We start from the raw sequence: 24,550 nt of genomic DNA, 5'->3' as shown, positions 1-24,550 counted from the left end.
TAAATATACGAAATACGTAATGACTATATACTATAACTATATCTAAGCTACTAAACTCGAAAGTGTAAAAGGTGTAGGAAAATACTCGTACCACTCTATGAACGCCCACAACTAGGAGACAACTTGAGAGTTCAAGTCGGGTAAGGATGCGAAAAAATAGTGCAGAAACGACTACAAAGCGAATCGATCCCGCCCACTTAGTTCCTTGGTCGAGGGGTCAAAGAGGGGTGAACAAAAAGCCTACAAAGTTAGCCCATTTCTACTTTGGTAGTTGCATTACGAATGCAAGAAATTGGGTCGGTTAGCCAAGGTAACCATTCCAGGTGTATTTTCTTGCCACGACAATTAATCCATTCGAAGCACTTTGATTGAATATTTGATAGCATCTTTGGTGGACTAATGGGGTTGTTGCCAAAAACGTGACCGTTTCGGTTTTTCCATAGAAGGTAACACGAAACCTATATTACCGCTATTAAATTGAGTACTAAATCTATATATATATATATATATATATATATATATATATATATATATATATATATATATATATATATATATATATATATATATATATATATATATATATATGGGCAGGTTCAAACGAGAACTAAAAAAAGGCGAGAACTGCGAGAACCTTTTAATTTCATAGTTTTTATGCATATAAATGCAACAAATTACATGCAAATGTTAACTAATGCTCATATTATTAACAAACATATGTTTATTACCACAAATTAAATGTTAAATTGTTAATTACATGAAATGTTCACATGTTACGGAAAGAAATATGCACTTTTGAAAGGGAAACTGTACACTTGATTACATAGGTAAAATTTAAGTTTTTTCGGACTATTTTGTGTTCATTCTTACTTTCCATCATTAATGATGGATGATTCAATCCACTCACATGTGAAAATAATTGTAAATTAAAAGTTCTCGCAGTTCTCGCCTTTTTGTGATTCTCGTTTGAACTTTTGACTATATATATATATATATATATATATATATATATATATATATATATATATATATATATATATATATATACATGTATATGTATCGAACAATAGTATAATACTACATTGTAGCTTATAATATTATTATTAAATTATATTATTGTTATTAATGAAATTGAAATCCCCTTCGGGTCAGGTATACGTGTATATGGGTCGGGTATACAAGTCGGGTATGCGGGTTTGTATCTAAGTCCATCCCGATACCTGAACACGGGGAAAAAATTAAAACCATACCCACCCCCGACCTAAGACCCGAATACCGGATCGGAACCCGGCCCAAAAGTGTCGGGTTTCGGGTTTACCCATTGGGTACGGGGAAATGACTTCAACGTATAAGAAATAGATGACAGAATCAAGAAATGGTATTTAGAGAAATTAGAGATACACGGGTTCAGGGCTAAGTAGAAGATGATCTAGTCGAGCACATGTAACGACCCAAACCGTTATACAACGCAAAACCTTTAAAAAAAAAAAAAAAAAAAAATTGGTCAGGCCATGCCTGACAGGCTTAACCCGCGGCGCTGGTAATCCAGCCGCGGCGCGGCTTAACAAGAGCTCAGAAGGTCTGAACCATCCAAACCCTCGACATTCATTTCCCCCTTTAGCCCGTGGCGCGCCCTTTAGGGCCGCGGCGCGGCTTAGTATGCGTGCTGATTCTTATTTTGAATAAATTACACAAGTCCCAAATCTCGCGTTAATCGACAATCATCAATTCAAAAGGCTTCGCGCCACATCACTAAACAAAGTTTAGAAATTTTAAGACTCCCATTCAAGAATTTGACCACCGAGCATCATTCGCTCATTTACAATTCAAAACATGAGTTTCTACCGACAAGTTTAAATACCAAACAAGACACGAGCATGGTGTTTGGGGTTAAATTACCCAAACCTAGGTCGAACTCCAAAAGCTAAGCTCTAGCATAATCATGTAGGGATATCACTAGTCCAAACGTATACCCTTGCCTTTGTCCATGCCGGAGCCTAAAAAGTTAAACAACGAGAGGGTAAGCAAAACGCTTAGTAAAGGCAATAACTATACACATACATATATAATATACCTACTTGCACACACCTACTCACATACCGCATACATGCTAGCAATTTAATTAGCATACTAACTCCAAGTATAAAGCTAATACCCTCCAATACCGCAACTAGAATAAACCACCGCACATACACGAAACAACATATTATGCTTACACTACAACCCATGCATAAACCATATGGTTAACCATACTTGCGTCATAGCGCTACCGGCTCTTTGGTTCACACCATATGCATTTGTCATGATGCTACCGGCTCTTTGGTTCACATCACGACTCGAGTCATACTCACGCTAAAGTGCTACCGGCTCTTTGGTTCACACTCTAACAATCTCGCGCTAAGGTGCTACCGGCTCTTTGGTTCACATCCTAGCAACTCGTGCCATAATGCTACCGGCTCTTTGGTTCATACTACAACACACGTACTACGATGCTACCGGCTATTTGGTTCACATCGCAGTACACTTTCACATTCTATGACACTACCGGCTCTTTGGTTCATACCATAGCATAAAAATAAATACATTATATGCTTACGCATATAATTATTCCACTCACCTTGTATCCAAAACGAAGGTAAGCCAACAAGCTCTTCAACCGTCAATGAAATCACCTATTACATTAACATAAAATCAACACTTATCTTGTAAGTAACTAGGGGGTGAATAGTTACTTGATATGTTTTTAACACTTTTTTGATTGATCACCAAATTCGATTAACTTTGTTCAACCAATTCAACTCAAACTTGATGTGTGTAGTGTATATATTCAAAATGATAAATGAAGTAATGTAAAGAACATAGACACAAGGATTTATAGTGGTTCGGGTGGATGTTAACTAATCCACCTTAATCCACTTCCCGATTACACTAATCGGGATTTGTTGCTTCACTAAGCACTTTTCTCCAAACCCGGTGGACATCCGATTTACAAGTCTTCAACTTCTTTGGTAGATAACAAACCTAATCTTTCTATCCCTTTGAAAGATCAACTCCAACCTAGATCAACTTGTCTTCACCTTGGATAAGTATTAATCTTCAAATAAGATTAATCAACTTCCTAAGTCCCTTTAAAGAAGTAGAACACTAAGCTAGCCTATGCTTCTACTAATTGAAGTTACAAGACTTATACACTTTGTAATGATGATCCTAAGACAATACTAGGACATACATTACACTAAGTAAACTCAAAAGATTAATGATTTTGATTAGTAAGTTTACAATAACCAAATTCTATATCTATAAGATCATAGAATCCTCTCTTGCTTGATCACATTTGAGTAGTAGTTAGAGCCCTTGTGATCTCGGGAAATAAGCCTTTGAAATATGCAAGAGGGTCAGCTTCAAATGCTCTTTAATGCTTTCCTTTTATAGTAGGATTCAAAATATAGCCGTTGACACACAGTTGCCAGCACGGTCGACCGTGGTTCGACCGTGCATGCTCCAGTCCAAAATTGGTATCCGTTGTATAGCCGTTTGACTCAAATTTGAACACCACATTTTGGCACCTTTACTCCTTCTAACACCTGCAAAAGAAACCAAACATCCTATACAAGTACTATATGCATTAAGTGTGTGAGATTTGGTCTTATTGAATGAAAGTGACATAACACTCCATTAGTGGTAAACCCAACATTCTTAGAGAAGTGTCTGGATTGATATTTTGGGAAATCTCAGATTTGTCAAGATTTAGTTAGTCACATTAATGCCTTTGGTTCAATTCTAAAGACTAGTCACTATGTCATTAACTTCCTAGTTTCAATTAATCACAAATCATGTTCCATTTGGGTTTAGGTAGAGATTAATTGAATGATGTCTTTATAAGATAATCATGAAGTATGTAGAGACATCAAAGTTAAGTCATTCTTGAATAAGCAATCACACTTAGTTACTTAGACTAAATAGACAATTGACTATAATTTCATTGTGAACCATTTTACACTTAATTTATTGGAGTAGGTTAGTTACTTGAATCCTAACTAGTAAGCACATAGCAAGCACGTTAATCAAGTTGATAAATTTATGAGTATTAAACATATTAACAAGTAGCAAGTAATACTCACACATAGCAAGAGATAGTTACTATAAGATCAATCATATAGATATTTGCATAACTTGTAATTTAAGATTTTAGCAAGCTTACTTGCAATATAACATATTGCATGATTAATGTGTAAGCACACATTAATGTACAACACATGCACAAGGTAAGAGCAATCTTGATATCGGGCAAAAAGTCACATTTTTATCCCCAATATTAAGCCCTAGAACAATAAAGATTTAAACTTTGTCGGCAAAATTATCGTTTTTTCGGTTGATTTTGTAGATTAAGTAATTACGAAGGCGATGCAAAAATAATCAAGTAACGAAGCTAAAACGAAGATTCTAGAGCGAAAACGGTGAAAGACAAGAAATCAAGTTACGATTCAGTGAAATCAGGCTGACCAGGCCAGCAAACGGCCTACCATACGGCTTGCCAAACGGCCTGCCAAACGGTAAGAGCAAACGGGCTCGATAAGCGGCTTGCCTTAGCAAACAGCCTCCAAAAATGACCTGCCAAACGGCCTGCCAGCCGTTTGCAGGCAAAAATCAAGTCTATTTAAAGGGCTCTCTCCATCCATTCCAAGACACACTCAATTTTTAATTCATTTCATATTTTCAAGATTTTAGTTAGTCTTTAGTAGTAGTTAGCTTAGCTTTTATTTTTCGGGGGATATCACGGCGAGTCCCTGCGATCTCGGGCATATTTCTTCGGCCTTTTTAGGTTTTTATTCGAAACGCTTGTCTTTTGTATTAAACATGTGTTCTTACTTTTTATGTTTAATAATGCGTTCCGATATTACCATGATAGCTTAATTAATCTGTATGTTGCCATGATAGAAGTTTGGGTTAGCGTAATTATGTTAATTTAGTACGATTACTGTTATAATACTGAACTAGGAAGTCTGATAGATTTGTATGCTAGCATCTTAAGGATTGACCATCCTAGGTTGTGATCAGGACTTGTCCACCTATATGAAATTAGCTACTTCATAGGATTAAGACCCCTGGTTATACTGTATCTGAAGATTCTATGAACTCGGTATGGCCGGAGTTCCCGAGAGGCATTTAATGCGCTTTTAGGACACGGAACTTAGGAAATGAGAAATGAATGACCTAGTATGCCTATTGACTATTCCGAAGAGACCTCTTAGGAGATGTTAAGATCTAGTTAGTGCCTTTCCTGTGTGACCCAAGCCTATTGCATGTTCTTGTTTGATTGTTGCTTTAGGTCTTAGTCATATCAACTGTTTAGGTATTCATTAGGTTTCTATCTGCTTTACTATCACTATATTGACTGTGATGCTGTATAATGTTTGAATTGATATGATCTCATTAGTATGATGGAATGGTTGTTAGTTTTCATTTAAGTTTTTGCCAACTTAAATCGACGGATTTCTTCCATTTGTGATCAGTGTTCAATCAACACGACACGTTGTTATTCAGTTACCTGAACTGATAACGAGGATTAGGATTAGAGCTTAACTCACTAATAAACCTAATGCTTTACTGAGGATAACCTCCGAGGTATTGTTACCTTTCAATTATACGACCAAGTGACATACTTCTCACTGCTCAAAGAGAACTCCGAGAGTTCAGAGATAAGTAGGTCAGTGTAATTGGCTCATCCAACCAGATCTACATCATTCCAAGCATAGTCTTAACAAAAGCATAATTACCTTCCCCTGACCCAATACTAATATCTTGGTCAACATTTTCCTGATCTGCATACTCTGGATATCCTTCCACTTTATTTACTTTTCCGCACTTAGGATTTTTAGCTAAAATCAACTACTATCTTTTATCCAGGTAATTTAACTAAAAGACAATTATCCACTTGATCTTCAATTCGTTAGTCAGCAAAAAAATACGACACTAGGTTAACTTACACCTTCTACACCTTAGAAAGTAAAAGTAAATTTAGGCCCCACAAAATATAAATAAACGAAGACACTGTGTGCTACCGAATCGGACATCCTGCGATCTAACGACACCGCACAAATAAAACCGTCCGTTAGTAGCATGTCACTGCCTTTCTTGGCACCGCTGCAGGGGATCGAATATTTTGATCGAGAAAGATTTTAAACGGACAAAGTATTGTTTGGTGGTGTCTAAGAAAGACAATTATACACGGACTTGGTTGTTGGATTTTCCGAACAGTCTCCAATTATATTGGAACCAAAAGGACCCTGCCTCTCCGTTGTCGGCCTGGCCACCTCGATACAAGTAATCTGTAAGAAATTCTATCAGTAAAGATATCTGTTGGTCCCTTAATTAATAACAGGAGTATTGTAGAGGGGGTGAATACAATTTCTTTTAAATAACTAACCAATTAAACATAGTTTAGTATTCAAACATGTAATTTAAATAGAGTCAAAGGTAATTTTTCAAATGTTATTCTTTATTAATTAAATCACAAAGAATTACAACTATCCTTGGCGGAATGATAGTTGGTTGATACAGATTTACCTAAGTATAGCTATGAGGATAAACTTAAAGCTATTACACGTTTTGGACTCTAAATAAATAAACTCACACCACTAGTTGTTACAATAGTTGATACAACAATTTATAGTAGTCCTATTAACCGTGTAATGGTTCTATTGTCCACTGGTACATAGGATGTCTGTACTTATGGGGACAACTGCATCAGAGAGCGTGCTCTCCTCTTTCCTATTTGGTAGCTATTTGCAGGAACACCCCAATTCGGTTTGGCACCATTATTTGTTTAAACAAATAGAATGTTGTGTTCCCTAGGCGTTGACAAAGTATAACACATGTCTGCACATGCGTTAAACTTCTGCATTCCCATGTGGTCTTGTAAGGTCACTTGTCAGCCGCCGAAGCGTGTCCTTTCCTGTTCAACTTTGTCTTTGACTTCTGTTGAATAGTACAGTTGATGTAGACCACTCAGGAAACCACCATGCTTGTAATGAAGCATGGCTGTCTTATGTTGTATGCTGCTTACCAGGTTTACTGGTTCCTCTTATACTGAGTCACTTGATATTCTTGAATTGCTGAGTACTCATTCTGTGCTGATTCGAAGAATACACTCTACCTTGTGCTGGTAGACTAGGCAGCATACTGAACACTTGACATAGAAATATTTGTTGTCTATACACACGTGGGTCCAAAACCCTTGGAGACGCCCTTTTTTACACTACCGACGCTCTCGGTTGCACCTCTACTCTTCTTGTTGGAATGACAAATAGCTTCGAACTTTCTTTCGCTAAAAGAGAAATCACTTCTTTTCGGGACCTCCAGCTCGAAACCTCGAGCCAACTCAAACAATTCTTCAAAAGACTTAGCCATTCCCCGACTAATCTTATCTTTCAACTCATCGCTTAAAGTACGATAGAAATCTAGCATCAACATTTGATCATCACCAACATACTCCGGACAAAAACGAGTCTTTGACAAGAAGGTAGACTTGAGAGTAACCAAGTCCATCGAACCTTGTCGCAAATTTCTCAACTCGTCCCGGATTCTATTAAGGTCGGCTTGAGTCCGATATTCCTTAAAGAATTCCTTTCTAAACTCTTCCCACGACAAGCTCATACATTGCTCTTCACCATAAAATTGAATTTTACCATCCCACCACAACTTAGCCTCTTCACGTAACATACTAGAACCATACCTTGTTTTCTTCTCGGAAGGGCATTCACCGGTACGAAAAGCCCCCTCGATGTCGGAGATCCAACATTTGCTTTTCAACAGGTCTCTCACCCCATTAAACATAGGAGGTTGAACATCCTTGAAGTTCTTATAATGGAAGTCGCGCCTTCCAACATTATCATCTTGAATGATAGCATTAACTTGTTCCTTGATTAGATCGGTTACTTGCTCATCAACCGACTCTAGAAACATCTTCTTAACGTCCGCTAGCAAGGACGCAGGATGCTTTTGTAAAGTGGACTCAACCTTGGCCGTGAACTCGGAGTCTTAACTCGTACCTCTGTTATCGGTATCGTGTCCGTTTCTCATCTTCATTCTATAAAATGGAATAGGTTAAACAACGAAACAAATGGAAATGACATACGTATACCACACCACCCCATCTTGCTCAATACTCGTCGTACATTGCTTGTTTGACACGATTTGCACTCGTAACAATGGTAGCTAGTCATTGTTACGCTAGCACGGCGCATCAACTTGCTAGTACAACGTCTATCTCGCTTGATGATCGCAAACACAAAACAAAACAATTATCATTAAGTTAGTTCGCCTAAACCTAGGCACTAACCAAAACCCGGTCCGACCCATTTCCTACAAGTCCCGCATAAAGCACACACAAATAAAATCTAAGTCTAGGCACCTATCTCAAGTTGCCTAAATCCCTTAGACCATGCTCTGATACTACTTGTAACGACCCAACCCGTTATACAGCACAAAACCTTTTTTTTAAAAAAAAATTGGTCAGGCCATGCCTGACAGGCTTAACCCGCGACGCGGGTAATCCAGCCGTGGCGCAGCTTAACAAGAGCTCAGAAGGTCTGAACCATCCAAACCCTCTACATTCATTTCCCCCTTTAGCCCACGGCGCGCCCTTTAGGGCCGAGGTGCGGCTTAGTATGCGTGCTGATTCTTATTTTGAATAAATTACACAAGTCCCAAATCTCGCGTTAATCGACAATCATCAATTCAAAAGGCTTCGCGCCACATCACTAAATAAAGTTTACAAATTTTAAGACTCACATTCAAGTATTTGACCACCGAGCATCGTTCGCTCATTTACAATTCAAAAATGAGTTTCGACCGACAAGTTTAAATACCAAACAAGACACGAGCATGGTGTTTGGGGTTAAACTACCCAAACCTAGGTCGAACTCCAAAAGCTAAGCTCTAGCATAATCATGTAGGGATATCGTTAGTCCAAACGTATACCCTTGCCTTTGTCCACGCCGGAGCCTAAAAAGTTAAACAACGAGAGGGTAAGCAAAACGCTTAGTGAATGCAATAACTATACACATACATATATAATATACCTACTTGCATACACCTACTCACGTACCGCATACATGTTAGCAATTTAATTAGCATACTAACTCCAAGTATAAAGCTAATACCCTCCAATACCGTAACTAGCATAAACAACCGCACATACACGAAACAACATAAACCATATGGTTAACCATACTTCCGTCATGGCTCTACGGCTCTTTGGTTCACACCATACGCATTTGTCGTAATGCTACTGGCTCTTTGGTTCACATCACGACTCGAGTCATACTCACACTAAAGTGCTACCGGCTCTTTGGTTCACACTCTAACAATCTCGCGCTAAGGTGCTACCGACTCTTTGGTTCACACTACAACACACGTACTACGATGCTACCAGCTCTTTGGTTCATATCGCAGCACACTCGCACATGCTATGGCACTACTGGCTCTTTGGTTCATACCATAACATACAAATAAATACATTATATACTTACGCATATAATTATTCCACTCACCTTGTATCCAAAATGAAGGTAAGCCAACAAGCTCTTCAACCGTCAATGTAATCACCTATTACATTAACATAAAATCAACACTTATCTAAATGGGACTCTCAACCCGCCCAAAAAGACACCTAGTGCAAATGTTCACTCTTTGCACTGTCAACGCCAATCATAGGCCTAAATCACCAATAATCACTAAACTAGTGACCGTGGCATTAAATCACCCAATTACACACCACTAGGTCATTCGAAACTCGTTTGACCCATTTCAAGGTCAACACACCCATTTGGGTCATCCACAACCTAAATAACACCCATTTACAAAATCAACGAAGTGAGCTAGTGATTACAACCATTTAAAGCCTATAAACACTAATTATCACTTTGAAACCCTAGGTTAGTCACCCTTGGGTCTTTATAACCCACTCTTACCCAAAAACCCACAAATCGCCAACAATTGGGTTTTATATTCACCATTGACCCATACCCTAACACTTAAACAAATCAAAGTAAAGAAAATCGAGTTTAGAACATACCAACACAATCAAAACGTAGCTAGTGGCTAGATGAACAACTTTAAAACTCGCGCTTTGACCCGAATCAAGTTTCTTCCTCCTTGATTTGAGCTTTCTCACACTAGAAATCTATCTCTCTCTAAAAATTTTGTGGAAGGGATAAGGTAGGTGTGAGAGGAGTAAATGGCACTCCTAAACTGATCTTGTGGCCTTAAATTCGTTCAACATGTGAAAATACCAAAATGCCTTTCATTTAAATAAATAAAACAATGGGGATTTTCGACAGACACCAGCCGCGCCGCGGCCCAACACTGAATTTGAAAACCGTCAGCAACTATATATATATATATATATATATATATATATATATATATATATATATATATATATATATATATATATATATATTTCGAACTTGGGTCTTACAGCACATTTGGAACTTTCCACATATATTCTGCACATTGAATTAGTTTTTTTATATGTAATATCGATTATTTATGAATTTAAGTTTATTTTTATATCTCTATTTTTATGTAATGTTTTTATAAAATTTTAGTTTACGTCATCATTCTATATAATATGTATTTAATTGTATATGTATCATTTTATTATATTTATTCAAATTCAAACTTGAAGAAAAAATTAAAAAATATGTTGACCCTACAAGAATTTGAAAATGAAATCTAACATTGATTTTCAACACTGCTATTGAATAACACTGTCACATCACAAGCAAAAAACTATTTTTTTCACCAAAAAGTGTAAAAACTGCCTGTAAATTATAGGCAGTGTTAACAATGATCAAATATTGATATTGATATTGTCATTTATTTTCAAAAGTGCTATCAAATTTTTATCAAATTTTTACGTAACTTCAAAAGATCTTATCATGATTAAACTTATCGATATTAAAGATTTTAACGATTAAACTTATTGTTAGATTTCAAATAAACTGAAATTTATTATGAAGTGTAATATTATTTATTCACTAACCAGTGTTTTACATATACTAAAATTAGTTTTCATGTAAGGGTGTTTAGTATTTGGTATGAAACTAGTTAATGCGCAATTTGAATTGAGTGAAAACCAAAGTAAACCAAATCGAATTTGAGCTCGATTTTTAGTTTGATTTTCAAATTGAATTCGGTTTTTGATTTAACATTATCGGAATCGATTTAATCGAAAACCGAATTGAACTAATAATTTATTAAATTATTAATTTGTATATATATATACGAAGAATCGATTTTAAAATTAAAAGTCAAAGTTAACATCATTTTGCTATGATTATTATGGCTAATTATGTTTTATTTGTGCTTTTCTGGTTTTAATTGAAATTAAATCAAATTCGAAAAAAAAATTCGGTTGGATTTTGATGTTGAATTTGAATTCAATGCCGGTTTCAGTTTTTGATATCGCACCGTATCTAAAATCAAAAAACTAAACTGAATAAATCGAGAAATTGAAAACCGAAGTGATGCACACACTCTTTTCATGTTCGAGTAATATTTATCATATATCATGTATTAACATTAACAATTTTTTTTTTAAAAGGGTACTGTGATAATAATAAAAATTAAAATAACATTTAAATTTTTTTGAGCCAAAAAATGAAAATCTTTCATAAATAAAAGAAGATTCATCGAAAAGATGAAAACTTCTTGAAACATACAAACCATATAACCGATCAAACTAACAATCAATTGAACCTAAGCTCGTAAAAAACACAACTGTATGAGGAAAAGACTAGAAAACTATAACAAGCTAAGAAAACACTCAAATCAAAGGTGACATCCAATCTAACTAACAATTGATATATTAAAAACTATCTAGTAACAAAAAATAATAATGCCTACTTGCAAATCTCAACCTTAAATGTCTTTAATAAATTCGTAAATTACCACCGAAGCTTGGCTTGAATGGTATGGGATGAGATCCAACTTGGGGTATAGCCAACACAGGTTCGATTTTCACTCCAAGCAGGGAGTTTCAAACCTTTGATGGTCCTGCCAACATCAATGCAATTTAGGAAGGTATATGGGAGATTTTCCTAACCTTTGATGGTACTGCCAGCATCGTCGTGATTTGAGTTTCCTCCTAATGCGTGTGTGAGTGACAAATGAGAGTATTCGATGTCGATATCACTGTTATTACATCGATAGTATCTGTCGTTTGTTCAGTTTTTCACCACAACACCTAAAATTTATTTTTTGCTTCGCTGGTACCTCAGTTTTGTTGGACTAGCGTGGTTAGTACCCAAGTTAAACAACTGTCAATATTTAACCGTTAACCTCTCACATGTGCCATGCATGTGAGTGCAACATGGTCCGTTTACAATATTTTATTCCAATAAAAAACCCTTAACATTCAGCAGCATGCTAAAATATAACGACGGTATACTTTTTTTCTTCTTCATCTCCACAAACTTGTAAAAACCCTAATTCTCAAGCAGATGGATTCTAGTTTATATCAAATGTGAAACGAATTAAACTCCTTTGATGTCAACAACATATATGGTAAGATTTTTTATTCATAATTTTTTTTATAAACCTGCTTCTACTGTTTCATTGATTTTGATCAAAATCAGCACATTCTTATTTTACATGTAGATGAATATCTTTTTACAATAAAATTACATCATGGTGGCCATTTTACTCATCCCCCACGTAGGGATTATGTGAATGGTAGGATAAATTATTTTTGATTGCAATTCTAAGATGTCTTACCATTTTTGCGTACCTGATTCAAATTTGGATTTTGGAGTAGAACAATTAGAAAGTGAAATTGATGTTAACAATTTAAAGCAGGATGTTGGTTTTAATAAGGAAATTAGTGTGCTTATTGTAAAGGAAGAACATAAGTTGAACAATCATTCGAATTATGATCAGGCTAATAAGGTAGTTATAGTTGAGGATAATAACAGTGACTGTTATGTTGAGAATGACATAGGAAAAGAACAAAGTGAGGATAATGATAGTGACTTTTATGTTGATGAAGATAATTACCTACAAGACTTTGATGTTGATATGAATGACTTGCATTGTAGCATTGACAAAGATAGTAATATCATGGGAAATGCTTCTAAAGTTGTGGAAGTAAGTAACAATGATCAATAGATAGTTGCTATAGAAAGTTTGAATCATGTTGAGTTTGGCAATGAACATGAGTATGAAGATGATATTGAAGGGGTCAAAAAGAAGAAGTTAAGGAAATTAAGGATCCAAGATAAACAATTGCGTGATGTGTCAAAGACTAAAATTTCTATTTGTGACAGATTTAGGACAAAAAAAGAAGCTATGGAATGCATCAGGTTGCATGCCATTGAAACCCAAAGGTATTTTGTGTTTAAATACAATGATGAAAGAAGGGTTAGAGCAGTTTGTAAAGGGTTAATAGAAGATGTTGTGAAAATGGCTGCAAAAGTTGATGAGATAGTTGGTTCTGCTAATGAGAAAGGCAAGAATGTAAGTGCGGATTCTAGTAAAGTGAAGGGTAAGAATGTAGTTGAGGATGACAAAACAACTTCTGAACAAAAGAAAAGTTGGAGAAATAAAGAGCTTAACAAAGTGGAATGCAAGTGGATAGTTCATGTTTCAAAGATAAGTTGGTTCAGAAACATGACATGTTGTAACATTGAAGGATAAACACTTATGTTCTTATTCTAGAAATGTTAAGCATTGCACATATGATTTTCTTGCATCACAGTTGGCTGCACAACTACCCTTAAATCCAAGATTGCATGCAAAGGCTGTAAAGATTTTTGATGAAAACACAATATGGAATTAATGTTTCCAAGATGAAGGAATACAGAGCATTACAGAAGTCAAGAACAATCGTTGAAGGGGATTATGCTGAACAATATAATCATTTAATGGATTATTTAGTAGAACTTAAAAGAGTTCATCCAGGTACCACTGTTAAAGTTGCGACAGAACCTTGTGATGAGGATGCAGCAACTATGATCTTTAAGAGGGTATATATTTGTTTTTGACCATTAAAAAGAGGGGTTCCAAGCATTAGGTAAGGATTTACTTGGTTTGGATGGGGCCTTTATGAAAGAGCTAGCAAAAGGTCAACTATTAACTGCAATTAGTGTTGACTCAAACAATGGTATATATCCTTTGGCTCATGCTATAGTTGAGAAAGAAACATACAATTCTTGGTTATGGTTCTTAAATAATCTGGGAGATGATTTGAGTCTAAGTGAAAGGTCAAACTTCACATTCATTAGTGATAGACAAAAGGTATTATAAACTTAACAAACTGATTTAATTTTAAATTTTTAACACTTTTATATCTAGTTATGTTATATAAATATATTCAATTACTTACAGGCAAGGTTGCAAAATTTGCTATTCGGGGATTAATCGGTCGGGACTTTGGAAGGATTAATCGGAAATTCGGGGATTAATCGAAGATTAATCGGATTGTACTATATACATTTAAATATTAAATTTCAAAAATTATACGTGTAACTATGGGTGAAAACCATAAATATAAAGATAATTTTTAACATAATTGTCTAAAATTATCCATTTTGCTTCAAAACTATAAAATTATATATTAAATTCATGTTAAAATGTTAACTATTTTTGACTTTGACCAACTTTGATTACCAAATTTGATTTTGATTCATCAATTGACGTTGACCGTTTAATTAAACTAATTTTTGGAAATCGAAACAGATTGTTCCTAAAAATGATTAATCGGGGATTAATCGGCGAGTAATCGGGTTTTTTACAACATTGCTTACATGGTCTAATACTAGCCATTGAAAGGTTGTATCCATGTGCTGAACATAGATATTGTTTGAGGCACATAAATGATAACATGAAGAAGAAACAGTAAAATGGTGTTGCCTATAAACAATTGTTATGGAAATGTGGAACAGCAACAACACTTACACAATTTGAACAACATATGCATGAATTAAAGGGATTTAATGAAGCATGTTACACATATTTAGTTGTATCCCACCTCATCATTGGGCAAGAAGCCACTTTTCAGGTATGTCTCTTACTATCTTTAATATTTTTATAACAGTATCTATGTTCAGGCAAGGGATTGAACAATATATATGTTTAGGCAGGGAAATGACAAATGTACTTTTGAGCAATATGTGTGAGATTTTAAACAGGTGGCTAGTTGATGCAAGAGATAAGCCTATCATCACTGCATTAGAGTACATTAGGGAGTACTTGATGAAAAGGATAGTGACAGTCAATAAAGATATATCCAAGTTTGATGGTCCTTTAACCCCTGGAGCAACAAAGGTCTTTAATGGTATCAAGAAAGAAGCTCAAAATACATGTGATGTGGAATGGTGATCATTTGTAACAAGTAAGTGGTCCACACAATGATCAATGTGTAGTAGATATGAATGCAAGAGTGTGTGCTTGTAGAAAGTGGGAGCTCAGTGCAATGTCATATAAACATGCAGTGGTTGCATTGTACTACATGGGTGCATTTGGTACACCTGTTGGTCACCTTGAAAGTTGGGTTCATCGTGTACATTGGTTAGAAACATGGAGGAACACTTATACTTTCAAAATCTGTCATTTGAATTCTATGCAATTGTGGTGTAAATCAGATGTTACAAGCAAACTTCTTCCATCATTAATTGTGGCAACTGCTGGAAGACCAAAAAAAGAGCAGGAGAAAGGGTTTGGATGAAGCTGCAACCATGAATTCAGGTGGTAAGTTGTCAAGGCAATGAAAACTACTCGTTATGGAAAATGTGGTGAATTAAGTCATAATCAAAGAAGTTGTAAAAAAGGTGGTAATGTTGGTTAAAACAGTGGACCAAAAAGAAAAAAAATAAACAACCTGGCTCAAATGGTGGCAGTAAGAAGACAAAAGTGTAATTTTTGATGTTTTCATTGAACATATGAACTTATGTTTTTTGAACCTTTATTATCAAGTTATGCAATATTTAGGTGTTGGTAAGTTAATGTTTCGACTTAATGGACCACATGTTATGTTGGGGTTTAATGGATTACGTTGAATGATTTTAATGGATGTTTTGTTTTGATTATATACAGTGAACATGATTGATAAAATAGTTACATGGTTGTTTTGGGTCTAAATGACTACCATGAATGACAACATTTATAAAAGCATGTGGGTAAAAAAAACATTTAGGTTAACCGGTCTTTCCATTTTGGGTCTAAATGACCACCATAAATGACAAAACATTTAAAAGAATTTTGGGTAAAAAAAATCCATTTGGGTCAACTGGTCACATTTGGGTCTAAAACAATTTCCATTTGAATTATGTATTGAATTTGGGTTTAGATTATCACATATGTGTTGCATTTGGTTAAAACAGGTTCAATTTTGACTGACTTTGACTATTAGGATAATGTAGGTTAAAACACTTTCATTTTTATTGCACTTGGTATGAATGTAGGTTAAAACATGTTCAATTTTTACTGACTTTGACTATTAGGATAGTGTAGGTTAAAACAGTTTCATTTTTGTTGCATTTGGTATGAATGTAGGTTAAAACAGGTTCAATTTGGTTGCATTGGGTATGGATGTAGGTTAAAACAGTTTCAAATGGTATTACATCAGTGCTTAAAATAGATGACACAAATTAATTGGTATTTGATATAATAGATGACAAAATACATATCTGCACAAAATAGATGACAAAATATTTGATTCATAGTTTAGAAACTTGCATACAATGACCGATTCAAGTAATTTACAATGACCAAATATATGAAACCAATACTTTGATACATAGATTCCAACTGATCTTCAATTTATTACAACCATTGTATCAGACATTTACCCAAAAGACATTCAAAAGAATTACATCAACTATCTAACCAACTAAAAAAACATACATAATAAAAACAACCAACAACACAAAAACTTTCAACCTCATCTTCTTATCTCGGCTCTTCAGCATTTTCACCTCAGCTTCAAGATTGTTCTTGGCCCTCAACAAGCATGGTATAACAGTAAGTGAACGAAAGCACATGGGTGGATCATACCAAGTAATAAACGGACAATTGGACCACTGAAAAGAAAAAAACATTTAATTATTACCAATCAATTGGCAAACAAAATTAGGGTTTATAACGAACAAAATTAGGGTTTATCAACACTGCACAAAATAAAATTAGGTGAATACCTTTGTACGGCAACATAATATGGACGAATAGGATTACGATCGATCCAAGAACAACGAATTACATCTGATCATTCACAAAAACAATCAACCATTATGATGAATTGGGGATATAAAAAATTAAGGTTTATAGCGAATTGGAGATTGAATTTGATAGGTTTAATTTCAACTGGTTTACTCGTCGGTTGAATTCCTTTTATATGGAACCAATAATTTGAACGGATCAATTTGCTCTCACATGCATGACACATGTGAAATGTTAACGGTTAAATATTGGTGGTTGTTTAATTTGAGTACTAACCACGCTAGTCCAATAAAACTGAAGTACTAATGAAACAAAAAATAAACTTTAGATGGTGTGGTGAAAAACTGAACAAACGAGAAGTACTATCGACGTAATTTTTTTTCCAAATAAATTCGTAAATTTAAATTGATATCGTTGGTTAATGGTTACTAAAACTAGTGTAGTACTACTCTAAAAGACAAGCCCAGTCAAAATTTTATTACTGTCTCTTTCTCTCTCTTAAGCATCACTTTCCTCTTTCTTTCTTTGTTTCTATTTCTCTCTCTCTCTCCAATCTTTATTATTTTCACAGGAGCTATAATCATCATCATCATCATTATCATCATCATCAGCATGCTATCAACCATGAAATTAAATCAACAAGAATCACTGACTGACTTCTGCTGCTGCTAATCTTAAACAAAAGAACAGCAATTAAGTTGTCGTGTACCAGATTTGTTAGGTTTTTCATTTTTCTCTCTCAAAACTCTAACTTTATTTACCACAGATTTTGTTTTTTGTATTGTTAGTTAGGGTTAATTGGATTGGATCTGATTTAACTAATTAATTTCAACCCACCTTTTTTACTTTTCCTGCTGCTGGTCCTTCCTAACTTTAGTTCTTCCCAATTATTATTATTATTATTAATTAATTAATTAATTTATTCCGGATTAAATTGGATTCGATATTAATGTGAAACCCTATATAATTACATTTTTTTTAATTAATTTGTTATTCTATTAAATTGCTTCTGTATCAATTAGCTTAGCCTTTGATTAATTTATTACATAAATTGGCAAACCCCAATTCTAAATCAATTACTTGAATAATCTGTTTATGAATATGACTTATCGTCTTATTGAAACTTGTTCATGACATTTGTGTTTTTACAGAACTGGTGACCAGGTATACTTGATGTATATAATTTGCGTAACGGCAAGTTATTCGATTCGACAATCGTCCCGATTTATATAAATTTGTTATCATCGGGTTAATAATATCTGTAACCCCATGGCCTCAAAAACTCAAGAAGTATTTGGAGATAATTTGGAAGATAAATTAGCTTCCCAACTATTAATTGCTCAATCACAAACTACAAAGGTTTTGAATAACGAAGAAAAGAAAACAATTGATAAAAAAAGCTCCGTTTCGGATAACGGGAACAGCAAAACAAGCGGGAGCGCGTTGGTTGAAAGCGGAAAAAGTAGCATGTGTAGAGGAAGCACGAGTAGTAACATAAGTGACGAAAGCAGTTGTAGTAGTTTTAGTAGCAATATCAACAAACCACATAAATCGAATGATATGAGGTGGGAAGCAATTCAAGTAGTCCGAGCAAGAGACGGGGCGTTGGGTTTGACCCATTTTAGATTGTTGAAAAGATTAGGTTGTGGTGATATTGGGAGTGTTTATTTGGCTGAGTTGACTGGTACTAAAGCTTACTTTGCGATGAAAGTTATGGATAAAGCGTCTTTAGGTAGCCGTAAAAAGCTTCTTCGGGCTCAAACGGAAAGAGAGATATTACAATCGTTAGATCATCCGTTTCTTCCAACGCTTTACACTCATTTCGAGACTGATAAGTTCTCGTGTTTGGTAATGGAGTTTTGTCCGGGTGGAGATTTGCATACGCTTAGGCAACGACAGCCTGGCAAACATTTCACCGAGCAAGCTGTCAAGTAAGCGTTTTTTTTTTTTTTACTTGATCTTAAATGCATTATAGATCATTCATTTTTATTGCTATTTAGGCATACATTAAAGCTCATTTAATGTGTGATTCTGGTATGGGATGCAACTAATCTGTGAATTTTGTCACGCGAGGACTGTTTATGTAACGTTTTATTTCATGTTTTATGTTACTAAAATATGAACTCGTTTTAAGGTAAATGTTACTTGTGCATTCAATAATGTGTTGTGTGCAAGATTATGAAAGATAAGTCGTAAAATATGTACCCTTATCTGTTTGTCTGGTCGGCAGTGTTTCTATACTTCTAGGTTTTTGTAGACGCTAAAAATCCTGTTTTCTGGAAAATGTTCCAAGAACGCTGAAAATTTAGAAAACGTGTTCCAGTTTTTCCTCAGAAATTATGTAAGAAACTAGAAATGTATTATATACATGAAACCCTAGAAACAAGGAAAAGGAAACATGGAAAATATTTTCCATACCTAAATGCTCCCTAAATCTTTAGTTCTTTTTCTAAATAAAATTGGACACTCTGTTTTCGGCAACATATTTATAGTTGCTATTGTGAAAACTATGCTACATTGTTAAGCATCTTTATTCCTGCACTTGTTTATAATTGTTTTTTAAGTTTTTAAAATTAAGGAGCTTCCATTTGAATGTGTCATCATGTCACACATTGTCACCCTCATTTTCCCTCTCTTACGCCTCACTTGCCGACCACCCAAAAAGCGAATACGGCGCTAGTCACTTTTGACGTGTACTTCTACTTGGACTGGAAATAGAACCATATGTTATTCTTTTTTGGTCATTATCTAAGATAACTTGAAATTTTGATTTCAGATGATTATCAAACAATTAAATTGTCCTGTTGATCTTTTCTATTTCAAACATAATCTGTAGCGTTACGTTGGGGCCCTGAGTTCCTTGCAAGGGGTCTCAGGTTCGAACCCTGTCTAGGACGAATATTTTGTTGTGGCCAGGGAAGAGTTGGAAACAACCGGGCTAGGCTAATCCTACTGTTCTGCGTACATCAAAGTACGGGGTCAGATTACTCACCCTCCCGGGTTAGACCGAACACAGAAAAATCTTCTACATTTTTTCCCCGTAGCGTTACGTTTGTCTGTTGTGTCATTATTATTGAACCTAGATGCCCATAATTTTATGGTGTTATTTGAAGTAGTTTTCTTTACTTTCCACTTTTGCTGTTACATCATTCTATTTATTTTCATTTTCTGTGTTTCTTAAATTGTTAAGGTCTTGCATCATGGAACATTAAACATGTTTTTTTTTTAATCTTGTTATGCAGATTTTATGTGGCAGAGGTGCTGTTAGCCATGGAATATCTCCACATGCTCGGGATCGTTTATCGTGACCTTAAACCAGAAAATGTTCTCGTAAGGGAAGATGGACATATAATGCTCTCCGATTTTGACCTTTCCCTTCGTTGCAGCGTTAGCCCAACTTTAGTAAAATCCTCATCGATCGACTCCGAGCCCCTCCGTCGTAACACCATCTACTGCGCCCAACCAGCGTGCATCGAGCCTTCATGTATCCAACCTTCATGCGTGGTCCCCACATCCTGCTTCTCCCCTCGCTTGTTTTCAAGCAAATCCAAAAAAGAAAAGAAAAACGACAAAAAATCCACAAAAGACATAGGAAATCAAGTTAGCCCGTTGCCCGAGCTCATGGCTGAACCAACCAATGCCCGGTCCATGTCTTTTGTAGGGACCCACGAGTACCTGGCTCCTGAAATAATCAAAGGCGAGGGTCATGGTTCAGCTGTAGATTGGTGGACTTTCGGTATATTCTTATACGAGTTATTGTTCGGTCGAACTCCATTTAAAGGGTCGGGTAATCGAGCCACATTGTTCAATGTTGTGGGCCAGCCTTTAAGGTTTCCAGAATCGCCAGCTGTCAGCTTTTCTGCTCGGGATTTAATTAGAGGGTTGCTTGTGAAAGAACCTCAACATCGATTGGCGTATAAAAGAGGAGCCACTGAGATTAAACAACACCCGTTTTTCGAAGGTGTTAACTGGGCGTTGATCCGTTGTGCCACACCACCTGATATTCCTAGACCAGTTGAGTATGAACGGTTATCTGCTCCTGTTGCGTCGACAAGTGAAAAGACTAATGTACCCCCAGTGGCTGGTCCAAACCAAAAAGGTTCAGACAATTACTTGGAGTTTGATTTTTTCTAAGTACATTATGAAATTGCAGTTTGTTTCTATTTATGGGCAACAATGGATGCTTATGATGTGTAAGGTTGGGGAAGATGGTTATATTTTTCTTTAATCAATTACATGAAACTTGTGAGTTGTAATTTTCTGTTGTTGCATCATCTCATTTGTCAACTTAATCAACATCCTTTTTTTTTTTTTTTTTCCTATCTAAAAAGAAAATTAAACATATATACCAATTCCTAGTCTCGAAAAGAGACAAGAAACAAAGATACACAGGAAAATCACCCGCGAGTCTCGAAAACAGTATACAAGATCAAACAAATTACATCAACAACTTTGTTTATTGTTTCACTCCATATTTGTTTTTTTACCCCGAAAAGCATAAATTAAATTTAACTACAACTTTTTTTTACAAGTGCGAGATACAAGTGGTACAGATCCAAACGATCTGTGTTTATAAATCCTATGATCTACTTGAACAACATACAAAACCTACCAATCGAAACAACAATACAAACCTATGAAACAATAATACAAACATGATCAACATACAAAATCAATATTGACAATAATACAAGATCACCCCATAATAACATACAAGATCAATATTGACAATAAATACAAGATCACCCCCCATATTTGTTGTAAATGGACAATATATATGTAGCCAACAATAAAGTTGTGCTTTTACATTTACAACAAGGTTGTAATACAAACCTATACCAATCAAATCTTAAAGCAACTGATGCAGCCCACAAAGCCATTGATGTTATCCTGCTGCACAATCAAAGCTTTTAGGTTGCTGTTACTAGATTTTTTCGAAAAGCTGCTGTTAAAACTTGTGGTAGTTGATAACGGCGATGTTGGTTCGTTGTTCAAATGGTCTTGCAACGAAACTTCTTTTCCTTCACATATGACTTTGACCTCACAATACGGTGGCACATTATGTACTATTTGATCAAGCGTCCCTCTACCGCCTTTCTTCCTAAGTTTCCTGTTATCGAAGGCACAAGGATTAAAACACGCACGCGTATAAAATGGGAAATTGGAAGTTAATCATAAAATGAGGTGGTTGTAAGTGGCGTTACTTTAGGTTCGATTTGGTGGTGCCTAACACCAGCTTTCTTATATTTAGAATTGGAATGAGGTCCAAAATGGCTTTTGCTTCCGTGTCACTCTCAATAAGCACAGTTTCAACTTTGACCTGTTAACCATTACTTCATAAAGTCAATATTCGCAACCAATAATCAAACCTTAAACGTAATTATGCAGCCCTTAATTACCTTTGAAGAAGAGCAAACCGAAAGAAACTTTTGGAGGTATTCACTTCTCTTGCTTCTTTCGTGATTCATGTAGCATTCCTTTTGCTCCGGGCTCGCGTGAATTAATGGTAAATTTCCCACTGTATAAATCCGTTTTCATTCGTTAATTAAAATTTTACTATTCAAGTGAATGAATAGTAATGAATTTAATACCCTCTCTAGTCCATCAAAATTAAGAAAATATGTTTATTTATGCTAGTCTCTGATTTTTATTATGAACTTCCAAAAAACACCACCAAATGAACATATAAATCTATATATGTACATAAGTATGTTCATTCATATTCATTTGTTAACTAAAGTTCAAATTTGCTGAATGTTTGATTAACTAAATTAATATGTCCATTCATATTCCTGAAGCCTGCAGGTCAAAATCATATCCAGTATACTATATGATCAATTAACTTATTAAGAAACCATTTATTATTTATTAGCTTATGTTAACATTTTTTTTTTAATGATTTTCTTTTTCCAATTGCTAATATAAAATCTTATCTATTTACCGGCTAAAAAAAAGTAAATAAGGTAGAAGGTTTTTCTTGTTCGGCCTACCCGGAAGGGCGAGTAATCCGACCCCATACTATGATGTACACATGCCAATTACTCGGTGGCTGTTTACCGGCTTACAAGTAAATTAATAATTTCAAAACCGAGACTTACAAAGAGTGGGGATGCATCGCATCTCGGGGAAGATATGGACCAGATAAACGATGCTTGATTCATTAAGATCGTTGCCTAGGGTCCAAACTAACGCATCCATGCTCGCGTTAGCAAGTTCATCGGTCCCTCTCCATGTAACCACGTACACCACATCGTGTACATCGCTTACATTTCGAGTAAAATCATAAGAAAATAAATCACTATCAAAATCTTCTTCTCTTATACATGACATTAATTTGAACCCATGTGCATCATCTTGTTCATCTTCTTCCACCTCGGTTATTTCATGAAGACTGCTGCTGCTGCTGCTACTCCAGTTATTAAAACTATTGCTTTTGTTGAATCTATAATTGTCGAAGTTGATTATATTGATTACCGGAGGTAGCGGTGGCATATCGACATCAGAACTAAAGAATTCGATCTCTTTCTCGGCCATTTTTATTTTTTTGGATCGATACCTTTAATTAGTTAATCGACCAAATGAATTGATCTATGGGCAATGTGTTATATTGTATTGATTTGATGTGTTGTACAATGCGTACCACATGTTTGTATAGTTTAGTTGACAATGACAACCGTTGAAATTGTGTTTCTTAGCGGGGGATATCCCTATTTTGTCACGAATAATTTATTCATATTTACAATTACTATTACTATTTGATAAAGTTAAACGGTAAAAAACACTCCTTGGCATATTTGTAGCTCTTTTACTTTTATAACACATAAATAACTTTTACAAATCAAACAGGCAGGATTGAATATTCGTTTTTATATGTTTAATATGAAAATTGGAAAAAAAAAAATAAAAAAAAAAATAACCGAGTTCAATTTACAGTTAGGTTTTCGTTTGTTTTGCAAATGTGAATTAAATTTTTTAATTTTATGTTTTAAACTCTGTTAAATCAAAATTCTGATTCAGAACAATATTCAAAATGTTACGATCCATACCAATCATATGTAAAATGTCCCACATCGGTGGGGATATGCACGTGGTTGGAGCTTCATAAGTCAAGGTGTCCCTCTCCTTCAAGCTAGATTTTAATTTGAGCTTATAGCTGGGTTGGGCTCTCCTCAGGTTCCTTTCAGACTATAAAATGATTTCAAAATAATAAAAAATCGACATTTAATTCAATTTCAATCTATACTTATTTTGCATAAACCTATTTTTTCGATTTTAACCGAAAATCAAACAATATTAAAATTTAGTTTTAAGGGTTTTGGTTTAAAATCTG

The 24,550-nt window shown here is 35.1% G+C and overlaps 2 protein-coding genes across 2 annotated transcripts; one reads left to right on the top strand and one right to left on the bottom strand.

The window, feature by feature from the left end:
- Positions 1–17,778: 17,778 nt before the first annotated feature.
- Positions 17,779–21,494, top strand: LOC139862121 (serine/threonine-protein kinase D6PKL2-like). Its single transcript, XM_071850674.1, has 3 exons — positions 17,779–17,941; positions 18,372–19,151; positions 20,463–21,494. The coding sequence occupies exons 2-3, from the start codon at positions 18,490–18,492 to the stop codon at positions 21,352–21,354; spliced, it is 1,554 nt and encodes a 517-aa protein (XP_071706775.1). The 5' UTR covers positions 17,779–17,941; positions 18,372–18,489; the 3' UTR covers positions 21,355–21,494.
- Positions 21,495–21,926: 432 nt separating this feature from the next.
- LOC139861132 (uncharacterized) lies at positions 21,927–23,780 on the bottom strand. Its single transcript, XM_071849431.1, has 4 exons — positions 23,319–23,780; positions 22,620–22,738; positions 22,425–22,540; positions 21,927–22,330 (listed from the first exon to the last, which is right to left on the bottom strand). Exons 1-4 carry the CDS (start codon positions 23,752–23,754, stop codon positions 22,063–22,065), a joined length of 939 nt encoding a protein of 312 aa, XP_071705532.1. The 5' UTR covers positions 23,755–23,780; the 3' UTR covers positions 21,927–22,062.
- Positions 23,781–24,550: the final 770 nt, after the last annotated feature.

This window comes from Rutidosis leptorrhynchoides, chromosome 8 (assembly GCF_046630445.1).
Source record: "Rutidosis leptorrhynchoides isolate AG116_Rl617_1_P2 chromosome 8, CSIRO_AGI_Rlap_v1, whole genome shotgun sequence".
Classification (NCBI taxonomy): Eukaryota; Viridiplantae; Streptophyta; class Magnoliopsida; order Asterales; family Asteraceae; genus Rutidosis; species Rutidosis leptorrhynchoides.
This window is presented reverse-complemented; position numbering and strand designations above follow the sequence as displayed.